This window comes from Oncorhynchus mykiss, chromosome 17 (assembly GCF_057628025.1).
Source record: "Oncorhynchus mykiss isolate SJ-2025 chromosome 17, ASM5762802v1, whole genome shotgun sequence".
Taxonomy (NCBI): domain Eukaryota; kingdom Metazoa; phylum Chordata; class Actinopteri; order Salmoniformes; family Salmonidae; genus Oncorhynchus; species Oncorhynchus mykiss.
This window is the reverse complement of record NC_143038.1, coordinates 65,514,038-65,527,691: the sequence shown is the minus strand read 5'-3', so window position 1 is coordinate 65,527,691 and position 13,654 is coordinate 65,514,038. Positions and strand designations below refer to the sequence as shown.

The 13,654-nt window shown below is 39.8% G+C and overlaps 1 protein-coding gene across 2 annotated transcripts; it reads right to left on the bottom strand.

Annotated features, from left to right (window-relative positions):
- Positions 1-4,239: 4,239 nt before the first annotated feature.
- Positions 4,240-11,901, bottom strand: LOC110494705 (potassium voltage-gated channel subfamily A member 2). Of its 2 annotated transcripts, none has more exons than XM_021569998.3 (2): positions 11,297-11,901; positions 4,240-10,455 (listed from the first exon to the last, which is right to left on the bottom strand). In XM_021569998.3, exon 2 carries the CDS (start codon positions 10,315-10,317, stop codon positions 8,833-8,835), a length of 1,485 nt encoding a protein of 494 aa, XP_021425673.2. In that variant the 5' UTR covers positions 10,318-10,455; positions 11,297-11,901; the 3' UTR covers positions 4,240-8,832. The 2 variants fall into 2 exon arrangements, with proteins under 2 accessions (XP_021425673.2, XP_021425674.2); XM_021569999.3 differs by having other exon boundaries at positions 11,307-11,754.
- Between the last annotated feature and the right edge of the window lie 1,753 nt (positions 11,902-13,654).

Sequence of the window (13,654 nt, the reverse complement as noted above, 5' to 3'; positions counted from 1 at the left end):
GATGGTCACTGACAAATAAACACAATATATCAATAACAGATGGTCACTGACAAATAAACACAATATATCAATAACAGATGGTCACTGACAAATAAACAAAATATATCAATAACCACATACCGTGCCTTCAGAAAATATATCAATAACCACATACCGTGCCTTCAGAAAATATATCAATAACAGATGGTCACTGACAAATAAACACAATATATCAATAACAACATACCGTGCCTTCAGAAAATATATCAATAACCACATACCGTGCCTTCAGAAAATATATCAATAACAACATACAGTGCCTTCAGAAAATATATCAATAACCACATACAGTGCCTTCAGAAAATATATCAATAACAACATACAGTGCCTTCAGAAAATATATCAATAACAACATACAGTGCCTTCAGAAAATATATCAATAACAACATACAGTGCCTTCAGAAAATATATAAATAACAACATACAGTGCCTTCAGAAAATATATCAATAACAACATACAGTGCCTTCAGAAAATATATCAATAACCACATACAGTGCCTTCAGAAAATATATCAATAACCACATACAGTGCCTTTAGAAAATATATCAATAACCACATACCGTGCCTTCAGAAAATATATCAATAACCACATACCGTGCCTTCAGAAAATATATCAATAACCACATACAGTGCCTTCAGAAAATATATCAATAACAACATACAGTGCCTTCAGAAAATATATCAATAACAACATACAGTGCCTTCAGAAAATATATCAATAACAACATACAGTGCCTTCAGAAAATATATCAATAACAACATACAGTGCCTTCAGAAAATATATCAATAACAGATGGTCACTGACAAATAAACAAAATATATCAATAACAGATGGTCACTGACAAATAAACAAAATATATCAATAACAGATGGTCACTGACAAATAAACAAAATATATCAATAACAACATACCGTGCCTTCAGAAAATATATCAATAACAGATGGTCACTGACAAATAAACAAAATATATCAATAACCACATACAGTGCCTTCAGAAAATATATCAATAACCACATACCGTGCCTTCAGAAAATATATCAATAACAGATGGTCACTGACAAATAAACAAAATATATCAATAACCACATACCGTGCCTTCAGAAAATATATCAATAACCACATACCGTGCCTTCAGAAAATATATCAATAACAGATGGTCACTGACAAATAAACAAAATATATCAATAACAGATGGTCACTGACAAATAAACAAAATATATCAATAACAGATGGTCACTGACAAATAAACAAAATATATCAATAACAACATACAGTGTCTTCAGAAAATATATCAATAACAGATGGTCACTGACAAATAAACAAAATATATCAATAACAGATGGTCACTGACAAATAAACACAATATATCAATAACAGATGGTCACTGACAAATAAACACAATATATCAATAACAGATGGTCACTGACAAATAAACAAAATATATCAATAACAGATGGTCACTGACAAATAAACAAAATATATCAATAACAACATACAGTGTCTTCAGAAAATATATCAATAACAACATACAGTGCCTTCAGAAAATATATCAATAACAACATACAGTGCCTTCAGAAAATATATCAATAACAACATACAGTGTCTTCAGAAAATATATCAATAACAGATGGTCACTGACAAATAAACAAAATATATCAATAACCACATACCGTGCCTTCAGAAAATATATCAATAACAACATACAGTGCCTTCAGAAAATATATCAATAACCACATACAGTGCCTTCAGAAAATATATCAATAACCACATACAGTGCCTTCAGAAAATATATCAATAACAACATACAGTGCCTTCAGAAAATATATCAATAACAACATACAGTGCCTTCAGAAAATATATCAATAACAACATACAGTGCCTTCAGAAAATATATCAATAACAACATACCGTGCCTTCAGAAAATATATCAATAACCACATACAGTGCCTTCAGAAAATATATCAATAACAACATACAGTGTCTTCAGAAAATATATCAATAACCACATACAGTGCCTTCAGAAAATATATCAATAACAGATGGTCAGTGACAAATAAACACAATATATCAATAACAACATACCGTGCCTTCAGAAAATATATCAATAACAACATACAGTGCCTTCAGAAAATATATCAATAACCACATACCGTGCCTTCAGAAAATATATCAATAACAACATACAGTGCCTTCAGAAAATATATCAATAACAGATGGTCACTGACAAATAAACAAAATATATCAATAACAACATACAGTGCCTTCAGAAAATATATCAATAACAACATACCGTGCCTTCAGAAAATATATCAATAACAGATGGTCACTGACAAATAAACAAAATATATCAATAACAACATACAGTGCCTTCAGAAAATATATCAATAACAACATACCGTGCCTTCAGAAAATATATCAATAACAACATACAGTGCCTTCAGAAAATATATCAATAACCACATACCGTGCCTTCAGAAAATATATCAATAACAACATACCGTGCCTTCAGAAAATATATCAATAACCACATACAGTGCCTTCAGAAAATATATCAATAACAACATACAGTGCCTTCAGAAAATATATCAATAACAACATACAGTGCCTTCAGAAAATATATCAATAACAACATACCGTGCCTTCAGAAAATATATCAATAACAACATACAGTGCCTTCAGAAAATATATCAATAACAACATACAGTGCCTTCAGAAAATATTTCACACCTCTTGACTTTTTCCACATTTTGTCGTGTTGCAGCCTGAATTTAAAATGGATTAAATTTAGATTTTGTGTCACTGGCATACACACAATATCCCACAATTGCCTAAATAAATAGCTTAATAAGTCACATAATAAGTTGTATGGACTCACTCTGTGTGCAATAATAGTTTACCATGATTTTTGAATGACTACCTCATCTCTGTACCCCTCACACACAATTATATTTAAGGTCCCTCAGTTAAGCATTGCATTTCAAACACAGATTCAATCACAAATACTAGACAGGTTTTCCAATGCCTCGCAAAGAAGGGCACCTATTGGCAGATGTATAAAGTAAAATAGACATTGAATATCCCTTTGAGCACAGTGAAGTTATTAATTACACTTCAAACATCCAGTCCCTACAAAGATCCAGGAGTCCTTCCTAACTCAGTTGCCGGAGAGGAAGGAAACCGCTCAGGGATTTTACCATGAGGCCAATGGTGACTTGTTTAATGGCTGTGATAGGAGAAAACTAAGGATGGATCAACAACATTGTAATTATGCCACAAAGCTAACCTAAATGACAAACTGAAAAGATGTTAGCCTGTACAAAACATGCATCCTGTTTATAACAAGGCACTAAAGTAAAACTGCTAAAAATGTGGCAAAGAAATTAACTTTATGTCCTAAATACAAAGTGTTGTGTTTGGGGAAATACAACACATCACTGAGTACCACTCTTCATATTTTCAAGCATGGTGGTGGCTGCATCATGTTATGGGTATGCTTGTTATCGGCAAGGACTATGGAGGTTTTTTTAGGATAAAAAGAAATGGAATAGAGCTAAGCACAGGCAAAATCCCAGAGAAAAGCTTGGTTCAGTCTTCTTTCCACCAGACACTGGGAGACAAGTTCACCTTTCAGCAGGACAACAACCTAAAACATAAGGCCAAATATACACTGGAGTTACTTACCAAGACGACATTGAATGTTCCTGAGTGGCCTAGATATAGTTTTGACTTAGATCGGTTTGAAAATCTATGGCAAGACTTACTTAAAAATGGCTATCTGGTAATGATCAACAACAAACTTGAAAGAGCTGAACACTTGAAAAAAAATGACAATGTGCAAATATTGTACAATCCAGGTGTGCAAAGCTCTTAGAGACTTACCCAGAAATATTCACAGCTGTGTTTGGTGCCAAAGTTGATTCTAACATGTATTGACTCAGGGGTGTATATTATATATTTCTGTATTATAATTTCAATAAATATGCACAATTTCTAAAAACCTCTTTTCACTTTGTCATTATGGGGTACTATGTGTAGATGAGGGATGAAATGTATATATTTTTTTGTATATTTACAATTAAGGACAATGTGGAATAAGTCAAGGGGTATGATTACTTTCTGAATGCACTGTATCTAATTTTCCACCATGTATGGATAAGGGGAAAAAGGCCTTTCACACAGTAAAAACACACAAAACACAGTTTGGTTGAATGATTATTTTCTTCGTTATTTATATGACTTTGTTATCATGGTTATGGTCATTTTGAAGGATTATATGCATTTTAGTTTGACACGTTTTTCTTGTCCACAGATTGTCTTTTTGCTCCTGTAGTGTGCAGATCACACTCATTTAAATCCAGACTTCACTTAGCATTATAGTACATTGTCCATTTTTTGGGGGCTCCATAATCCATTGTTGTTATGTACGGTATTTTCCTCACATTTCTTTTCATAGAAAAAAAATCTGATCCATTGTACCAATTGTACAGTTACAGTCAGGGTAGGCCAGTGTTGAAGGTGAAGGCGCTATACTGTACCAGACATACTGTAGCTGTGTTTCTACGGTGTCATTCACTTTCAGACCACAGAAACACACTCTCTTGTTCTGACATACACATGCATAAACAGTCGATTGAATAGCTACTACTTGTGTAGCTACTTGAACGTCTACTTTGTTGGTGATGTAAACCATACAGTGCAGTACAAAGCTTTCACTGTGACCCAAATGAAATCAATTACAGATAAAAAGGAAAATCAAACTGCTTTTTCACTCAGAGTGTTTATGCTGTATTTTCAGGACAGGTCAGGTGTGGTTTTACACTCATATTCAATGACAATGTTGGCGAGACGAACAGCTTGCGGGATGGATTCACTTTCAGCCCAGTTACTTATGACCTCCAATTCAGCATTTTTTTTTAACACACAGTGCAGTTTTCCTTTATTTTTATTGATTGAATTAATTGGGGCCTGTGCTTCGCTGTAAAAGTGGAGGGGCACTCACCATCGCTTACAATACTCAAATTCAAACCAACCCAGAATCTGCAGAGAAACAAAAACACAATTCTGAAACTGCTCTACTTTTCTGTATTTCTGTGTTTTCCCATATTCATGGTTTGTTTGAACCTTGTGTTTATATTTCCAATCAACAGTTCATCTCTGCATAGACTTTTGAGAGCATTTTCTGTTGGGAATCCTTCTGACTGTGCTTTAGCTGGTGAAACCCTCTGTACACTTTGAGTTGTGACGGTCTCCTAATGATTACTATAAAGCAAAAGATACATTTGCGATTTTTGCGACACTCCATTTTGGGAATATATAAACATTTCACATAGTAATTCTGCACATTGATAAAAATGGGTATACTCCATATATGGTTGTGCTCAGAGCATCTAGTAAATAAACTGTTGATACTCAACTACAATGTTTCTATTTTGATATGTTGCTAAATTTGAGTGTGTGTTGAATCAGAGTGTGCCCAATTCAAACAAAATAGGTAAGCATGCTATCTCATGATGTGTTTTGGGAAGATCTGTCCATTGAAAAAAGCAAATAGAAAAATTATTTAAAAAAATACAAAGCATTTGCATGCATAGACTATGACTTGTTTTGGTCATACTGTGAGCAGTTTTGTCTTACTATGCACACATGCATGAATGGCTGTCACTTTAATGCAGCTGTACAACCAAGCTAAGATTCTGACATTCAGAGGTGGGCTCTACATGCACACACTTACACACACACAGACGCACGTACGCACGCACGCACACACACACACACACACACACACACACACACACACACACACACACACACACACACACACACACACACACACACACACACACACACACACACACACCACATAATGGTGTACCTATCCACATCATGCACTGTTGATGTATATGATGTGTGTTTTGGACAGCGTGGTGCATTGGTATTAGATGAGAAGTGTTACTGCTAGAATAAGGGTGAACATAATAACATCATGTTAGAGTATTGGAAGCATCAATAAGCAGGGTTCTAGACCCAGATTCTTTTTCAATTCAAGTTCCTTTCCAACACATTTTATCTCTCCAAAATAAGTAGCGATTGCAGTTGCACAAGGTACTGCCAATTGAAGACACAAGAGAGGAAAGGAACATGGTGAAGACAGAGGGAGGGACCGGGAGCTAAGAACCTCACCTCTGTCCATCTAGCGTGAATAAACATTGCGGCAATGGTGGCAGACATTTAGGCCTAAAACGTAAATGAGAAGACAGACCAGACACATTAGAGTCAAAGCTAACATCCTTGTGGCTATGCTAACCAATATTGACCAAAAGGTAAATTAGACGCAATCCATTTCACCATTTTGTTAGCACTGGCTAAACATCCTCAGCTTTGCTAGTACTCTCCTGTGTCCTGAAGTTCACTATGAAAAGATATAGAAAGACGGGCGACTCAGCAATGTCGTGAGAGACCTAGAACTCTGTAGTTCAGAGTTGCTACACGGCTACATACTTCAGCCGTTGGCAATATAAACCATCTCTCCTTCGAGTATGATAATATTTAGATAATGCTCATATTTTCTTATTGAGGGATGCAACTACCATAGATATATTACTGTACCTCCACTTCTCCTGTGAACTCGCTAGTGTATTAGGCATGCATGTCTTTGGCACTCTGTCCAACAGACAGTCCCTGAAATGGGGCTACACCATCAGTGCTGAAAATAAACAAGTGTCATTGTTCATATCATAAAACAAACATAGCAACGATCTGCATATCATCAAGGATTATCGGATTAACGCTATCATCTCCATCATGGTCATCCTCATCTCTAAATCGTCAGCTGAATGTAAATTCCCCTTCTTATACGTCCCAGATTGCTTTGTTATCACAGATTAAAGTATGTAAGTAGATAATGAGATTAATATAGGTATCGTATTAAATAGTTTTCATAGGCATCTTTGATCTTCAATTCATGCTTCTAGGAATGTATTGAGGTCATGCAACACTAGGAAAGCAGCATTCAGTAAGCCTACTTGTTTTAAAGGCAGTTTAGGGAGGAAACATCGTTTTATACATGTCCCTTTAGTCGTCCCAATGGTTCATCATGAAGACACAATGGACCCAGTTGAACAAGGCAGCCGTGAGTCGAGTCTGTCTGTAACTGAGATTAATGCTGCAACTACACTGTATGGGTGCTGTAATTAATTAACTAATGCATTTTACCTCAAATTACAGCACAGCTGCAATGTCGGTGGTATGTAAACACCTCTATGTTTTCAGCTCAGCGGTGTGGCAACAAGACTATGACAATGAACTCTACATGGAATGTTACATTTAGGTCAAATGTTAGGAATACAATATCCTCCAAGCTATAGGGCTGGTTTGGGGCATGGTATCCTTTCAGACACCATTGTAACCTACGTATGTTAGATAATAACCTCTCGACATCCCTTCATATGTATGATAGAAGGTTATAGAGGGCAAGACAATAAACAGTGTCTTTGGAGCAATGCTAGTTGTGTGAGTGAGAATACTCATTCAGATAAGAACTCCATGCAACAATCAACTGGCTACAGTTACTACCTACAGTACCTATCTAGCTACAGTAACAGGTTACAGTCACAACTATTTATCTATCTATATGAGTTAAGTGGTAAATAAGTAGAAATGAAAGAGGAAGAGACATTCACTTTGTCCTCAGAGCTGCAGTAAGACAGGTTCAGGTGAGTGGAGGAGGGAGGCTTGCATTGCCATGTACAGTAAACACATAAATGATGTAAGACTAGAGCAGTGAAAAGTCAAGGGCTTTTGTCAGTCATTCATCAGATACTGATGTTCCTGAAGAAAAGATGTGAAACCATTATAAAGCTTATGGAGCTGATGGATGTCCTACATCCCGTATACATTGTGAATGACTACTACAGTACCACACTCCTCGTGTGTCTCAGGCTCAGGCCATGACAGGCCTCAGCCACCAGGCAAAAACGGGTTGAATCAACGTTGTTTCCACATCACTTCAACCCAAATATTCAATGTAATGACATCTTCAATGTAATGTAATTTCGTATTTTTTTCACCCAAATTTGAACCTAAATCCAATGACATGGTGACATGTTTTGTTGATTTCATTTTGAATACACGTTAGCTGACAACTCAACCAAATGTAAATCAAACATAGACTGTGAACTGATGTCGATGCCCAGTGGGCAGCAACGGAGCATGTCCGCCTTATGTTCACACGTTCTGTAATCTCCAAGTAGTTCACCACAGGACGGGTTTGTTTAGTTTGCTCCAGGAAGCAGCATTTTGTAGCACGCAAACAGGAAGCAAAGTGTACCTTTGACGATGGAGGGAGACCAGGGTAGCGGCAGGTGCAGGGGGGCTGAAGCAGGATTGGTGGTGGGGTTATTCTGGAAGCGATAAATCACCTTTTTTAGCTACATTTCTCCTCTTTTTTGTACTACTGTTGTGAGCAGGTCATTTTACTATTGGAATAGTCACACTGACAAAGCCAACTCCATGCAGACATCAACACGCAGAATTGTGATTATAAGATTTAAAGTCTGACAGAAGGTCAGTATGAGGGCAAGGTGTGAGGTGCTAACAGTGGGAGTTAGCAGTGGGAGTTAGGGGAGGAGTGAGCACATAGTTTCTGGTGTTTTTCATCATAAAGAAATGATGAGTACAGTTATACGTCCTGAATCTATTGCCTTGAGATTCCAGCAGCACATGTGAAATGGGAGGCTACACACCTGCCCCATCCTTTGACCTCTCAACCTCACTGAGAGGACAATGCCAGCTGGCTACACATCTGTGAGCATTTTGGTGATGTTGACATAGTTTGTGTTGGCCAGCGTAGTGCAGTTGGCCTGAGTCTTGAGGTTCTCTTCTGGGAGGTCCTCAATACTGTTGTTCACCCCTTCCTGGATCTCCATGTAGTCTGATTTACTGATGGTGGAGCCGCTCCGGCTCTTCTTCAGCTCTTCATTCGAGTCCTCTTTGGCGACTGGGCCTAGGCACTGAGCCTGCTCCTCGCCCTCCGTCTCACGGTGATAGAAGTAGTTGAAGTTGGAAACGATGACAGGCACGGGCAAGGCAATTGTCAGCACACCTGCAATGGCGCAGAGGGAGCCCACAATCTTGCCACCAATGGTGGTCGGGACCATGTCGCCATAACCTACTGTCGTCATGGAGACAACAGCCCACCAGAAGGCGTCAGGGATGCTTTCAAACTGTGACTCGGGCTCATCAGCTTCCGCAAAGTAGACGGCACTGGAGAACAGTATGACTCCAATAAAGAGGAAGAAGATCAGCAGACCCAGCTCCCTCATACTAGCCTTCAGGGTCTGGCCCAGGATCTGAAGTCCCTTGGAGTGTCGTGACAGCTTGAAGATTCGGAAGACTCGCACTAGACGGATGACCCTGAGAATAGCCAGGGACATGGCTTGCTGACCGGCCTGGCCATCCTCTGGTTTCTCAGCCAGCTCTGTGGCCAATGTGATGAAGTAGGGGATAATGGCAACAACGTCAATGATGTTCATGACGTTACCAAAGAAGCCTGATTTGCTGGGGCAGGCAAAGAGGCGCACCAGGAACTCAAATGAGAACCAGATGATGCAGAGCGTCTCCAGGATGAAGAATGGATCAGTGAAGTAGGTGGACGTGAAGTAGATTGTGGTGTTGGTGTTGGTGTCAAAGACACTGTGCGGTTCGTCGTCGTCGTTGCGGAAGATGGGCAGGGTTTCCAGACAGAAGCTTACGATAGAGATGAGGATGACCATGACGGAGATGATAGCGATAATCCTAGCGGGTCCTGAGCTCTCTGGGTACTCAAACAGCAGCCACACTTGTCTCTGAAACTCATTGTCAGGAAGGGGCCTCTCTTCCTCCTTGACGAAACCCTCATCCTCTCTGAACAGCTCAATGGCTTCATCCCCCAACTCATAGAAACGTATCTCCTCTGAGAAAATATCAAGGGTCACATTGGCCGGCCGCCGTAGCCTCCCTCCTGACTGGTAAAAATAGAGAATGGCATCAAAGCTGGTTCGGCTGCGGTCGAAGAAGTACTCGTTTCTCAGTGGGTCGAAGTAGCGCATCCTCTTTTTGGGGTCCCCCAGCAGAGTATCGGGGAACTGGGAGAGGGTTTTAAGCTGTGTCTCAAAACGCAGCCCAGAGATGTTGATGACCACTCTCTCGCAGCACTCATGGTCAGCGTCAGGGTCGTACTCAGCCGGGTTCCCCGGGTGTGCTGCCGCCTCATCAGAGGGGTCACCAGTGGCTACAGTCATTCTGCGGGGGGAGCAGGCGCCTGCACTTTTCAGTGGGGCTGGGCCCTGCAGCCTGGAAACTGTAGGGAGGGGGATGGAGGAGAGGGAGGGGGTTCAATGCCGTAAAGACCGGTTGGCTCACCTCATGGATGGATCTGTCTGGAAGGGACAGAGACCAGAGATAATTTAAATAATATAACATAAGCAATTCATTTGATAGCATTTGTGTTATTCTGTCTGTCTGTCCTCTCAAGCCATATATTATACTGTAATGAAACAATGGCATAAAAGTTACAAAAATGTACTTCTCTAGGCTAAAACCAAAGTATTCAGCTTTCTAAAACATACATAAACTACTCTAAATGTGGAAAAACGTAGTGTATGCCCAGAGCTCAATGATCCAACTAGTTTCCAACTAGCATAGATATAGTTTATGAATCGGGGCATGAGCTCCTTTTAATCTGCTGCAATGGATAATATCCATTCACCTGCAGTGAAATCATGCATGAACGTACCTTTGCAATATAGGAACCAAATCTATACAGATTGCCCCTTCTCTAGTTTATAATATAAAACCAATAACTGAATAGTGAAAAAAGTATGCACTCTTTTTTTCTGTTCCAAGAAGCCCTCGATGTCACTTTTTCATCATTCACTTTTAAGGTAGTTTTGTTGGAGCATTTTACACTGGTCTCAAATGGTGACTGTCTCTGAAATATTCAAAAACATCTATAAATTATTAACCAGCTGTAGGAAAAACGTTTCAAGAGAAAAATATTCTGTCTCTGCCCTCTACACCATCTCTTGCATCTTCCATAAAAGAGGCATAGTTGTGTTAAGCGCTATTCAGTTGATAAATACTCAGAAGCTAATAATAATACGGGCTATTTTGTTCAATGGTCATCTACTGTCTCCCCTTCACTGCAGAGGTCGAGTTGACTTTTCTGAATGAAAGCCGTGTAGGTTATAGCAGACGTCTTCAACACCATAGGCTACATACCAGCATTCACCTTGTTGAAAACGGGGTGTTAGTTGCTGTTCCCATTGGTCACTTGGTATTAGGGAGTAAATAGCCAGTGGCCAACAATCCCTCCGGTGCTAATCCCTCCGGTGATTTAGATCCTGAGAAGAAGAAACGAATCTATTTCCTATTCGGGACCGTTAATAATACGATCATCATGTTGTCTGCAGCATCACCACTCACGCGCACCGGCGTTGGAGAGGTACAGAATGCGGGTGTGTCCTCGCCTCCCCCTCCCCGTCTTCGTTCCTCGCTCAGGTTGTCGTAGGATGGCGATTGACACAAAAAAAAGGAGGGGATAGGGTTCCGACGTGGAGGAATGGTACTTCTGGTAAAAGCCAAAGGTGCTAAGATCGGCAGAATTCTATGCATCCAGTGTCCTTAGCCGCTATGACGTTGCCCGCATCAGACAGCCGCAAAGGTAACTGTCCTCATATGGTGCTCAGTGGCAACATCTGCAAAAATAAAAGCAAGCAGGGGAGGTGGCGGGGAGGCGTATTACAACGTGTGATATTACCAAAAAAAAGTAAATTAGTAGGCCCACAAGATGCAGACGAACACAGAGATGGGTAGTGGGTTAGACTAACGGGTTAACATTGTGCTGATGGATAACGTTTAAGTTACCAGGCAGGAAAAAAATAATATGCTGCAATCATGATTCGTCACAATAACCCTAGTCAACTACATGTGTCGTATTAAAAGGTAATCCTGACAAATAAATTAAAAGTAATGCGTGGGCTAATTGACAAATGCTCAATAAAAAAATCACATTATTTTCTCCATAATTTATTACAGTATATATAATACAACAGTTTGTAAAACGCAGAATGCTGACAGAAATGCTCATGCAAGGGGATATGTCTGTGGTTGTCTGCAGTTTAATGAATAGAGAGGATTCAAGCCATGCAGCCTCCTCATACATTGTAAAGAGAACAGAATCTTCCGACATTGACTTGAAATGACATGCATGAAGAATCACCCTGGACTGAGAGACAGATTATGCAATTCCTCAGTGTCAGATCCCGAAACATTGGCATCTGCATCACTTTCTCTGTTCTCTGCTTTGTTGGGGGTAGGCATGCTTTAATTACCCTAGGTCTCAGTCCTTCTAATGATCAGTACAGCCATTAGCCTGGTGGAGCCGTATCTACAAAGCTTAGTCAAACCTGCAGTCGGGCACTGCTATGCATACAAAGAGACAGGGGATGGAGAATGGGCGAGAAAACGCGCTCTCTCCACCCGCGCTGTGTAGCCTACCACTACTCACCTTATCTGCAGCGAAGGATATTTAAAGGGAACGCATCTTTTTTATTTAACTAGGCAAGTCAGTTAAGAACAAATTCTTATTTACAATGATGGCCTACCGGGGAACAGTGGGTTAACTGACTTGTTTAAGGGCAGAATGACAGATTTTACCTTATCAGCTCGGGGATTTGATCCAGCAACCTAACCTTTCAGTTACTGGCGCAACGCTCTAACCACTAGGCTACCTGCCGCCCAGTCTAGGCCTTTATTAATAGCTAATAATTGTATATTCATGTGAAATGTAAGCTATCATTCACTATGAACGACCCAGTTAACAGTGTTATTAACTATGTAGCTGTGTAACTTACAACTTTAATAATGCAGTCACACTGTAGGCTGCTATTTTGTTATCTGACATAGGCCTAATGTCATGCATAACTTCAAAGTGCTTCGGCTATTAAAGTGATCCCCCGAAATTCTTATGTCAAATCAAATCAAATGTATTTATAAAGCCCTTGTTACATCAGCTGATAACTCAAAGTGCTGTACAGAAACCCAGCCTAAAACCCCAAACAGCAAGCAATGCAGGTGTTGAAGCACGTTGACTAGGAAAAACTCCCTAGAAAGGCCAAAACCTAGGAAGAAACCTAGAGAGGAACCAGGCTTTGAGGGGTGGCCAGTCCTCTTCTGGCTGTGCCTGGTGGAGATTATAATAGAACATGGCCAAGATGTTCAAATGTTCATAAATGACCAGCACGGTCAAATAATAGGTCTGGGACAGGTAGCACGTCCAGTGAACAGGTCAGGATTCCATAGCCGCAGGCAGAACAGTTGAAACTGGAGCAGCAGCACGGCCAGGTGGACTGGGGACAGCAAGGAGTCATCATGCCAGGTAGTCCTCTGGCATGGTCCTAGGGCTCAGGTCCTCCGAGAGAGAGAAAGAAAGAGAAAAAGAGAGAATTAGAGAGAGCATACTTAAATTCACACAGGACACCAGATAAGACAGGAGAAGTACTCCAGATACAACAAACTGACCCTAGCCCCCCAACACATAAACTGCTGCAGCATAAATACTGGAGGCTAAGATGATGA

Bases quoted from the DNA above. Each gene is read 5' to 3' on its own strand.
- LOC110494705 (XM_021569998.3), bottom strand. From the start codon at position 10,317: ATGACTGTAGCCACTGGTGACCCCTCTGATGAGGCGGCAGCACACCCG.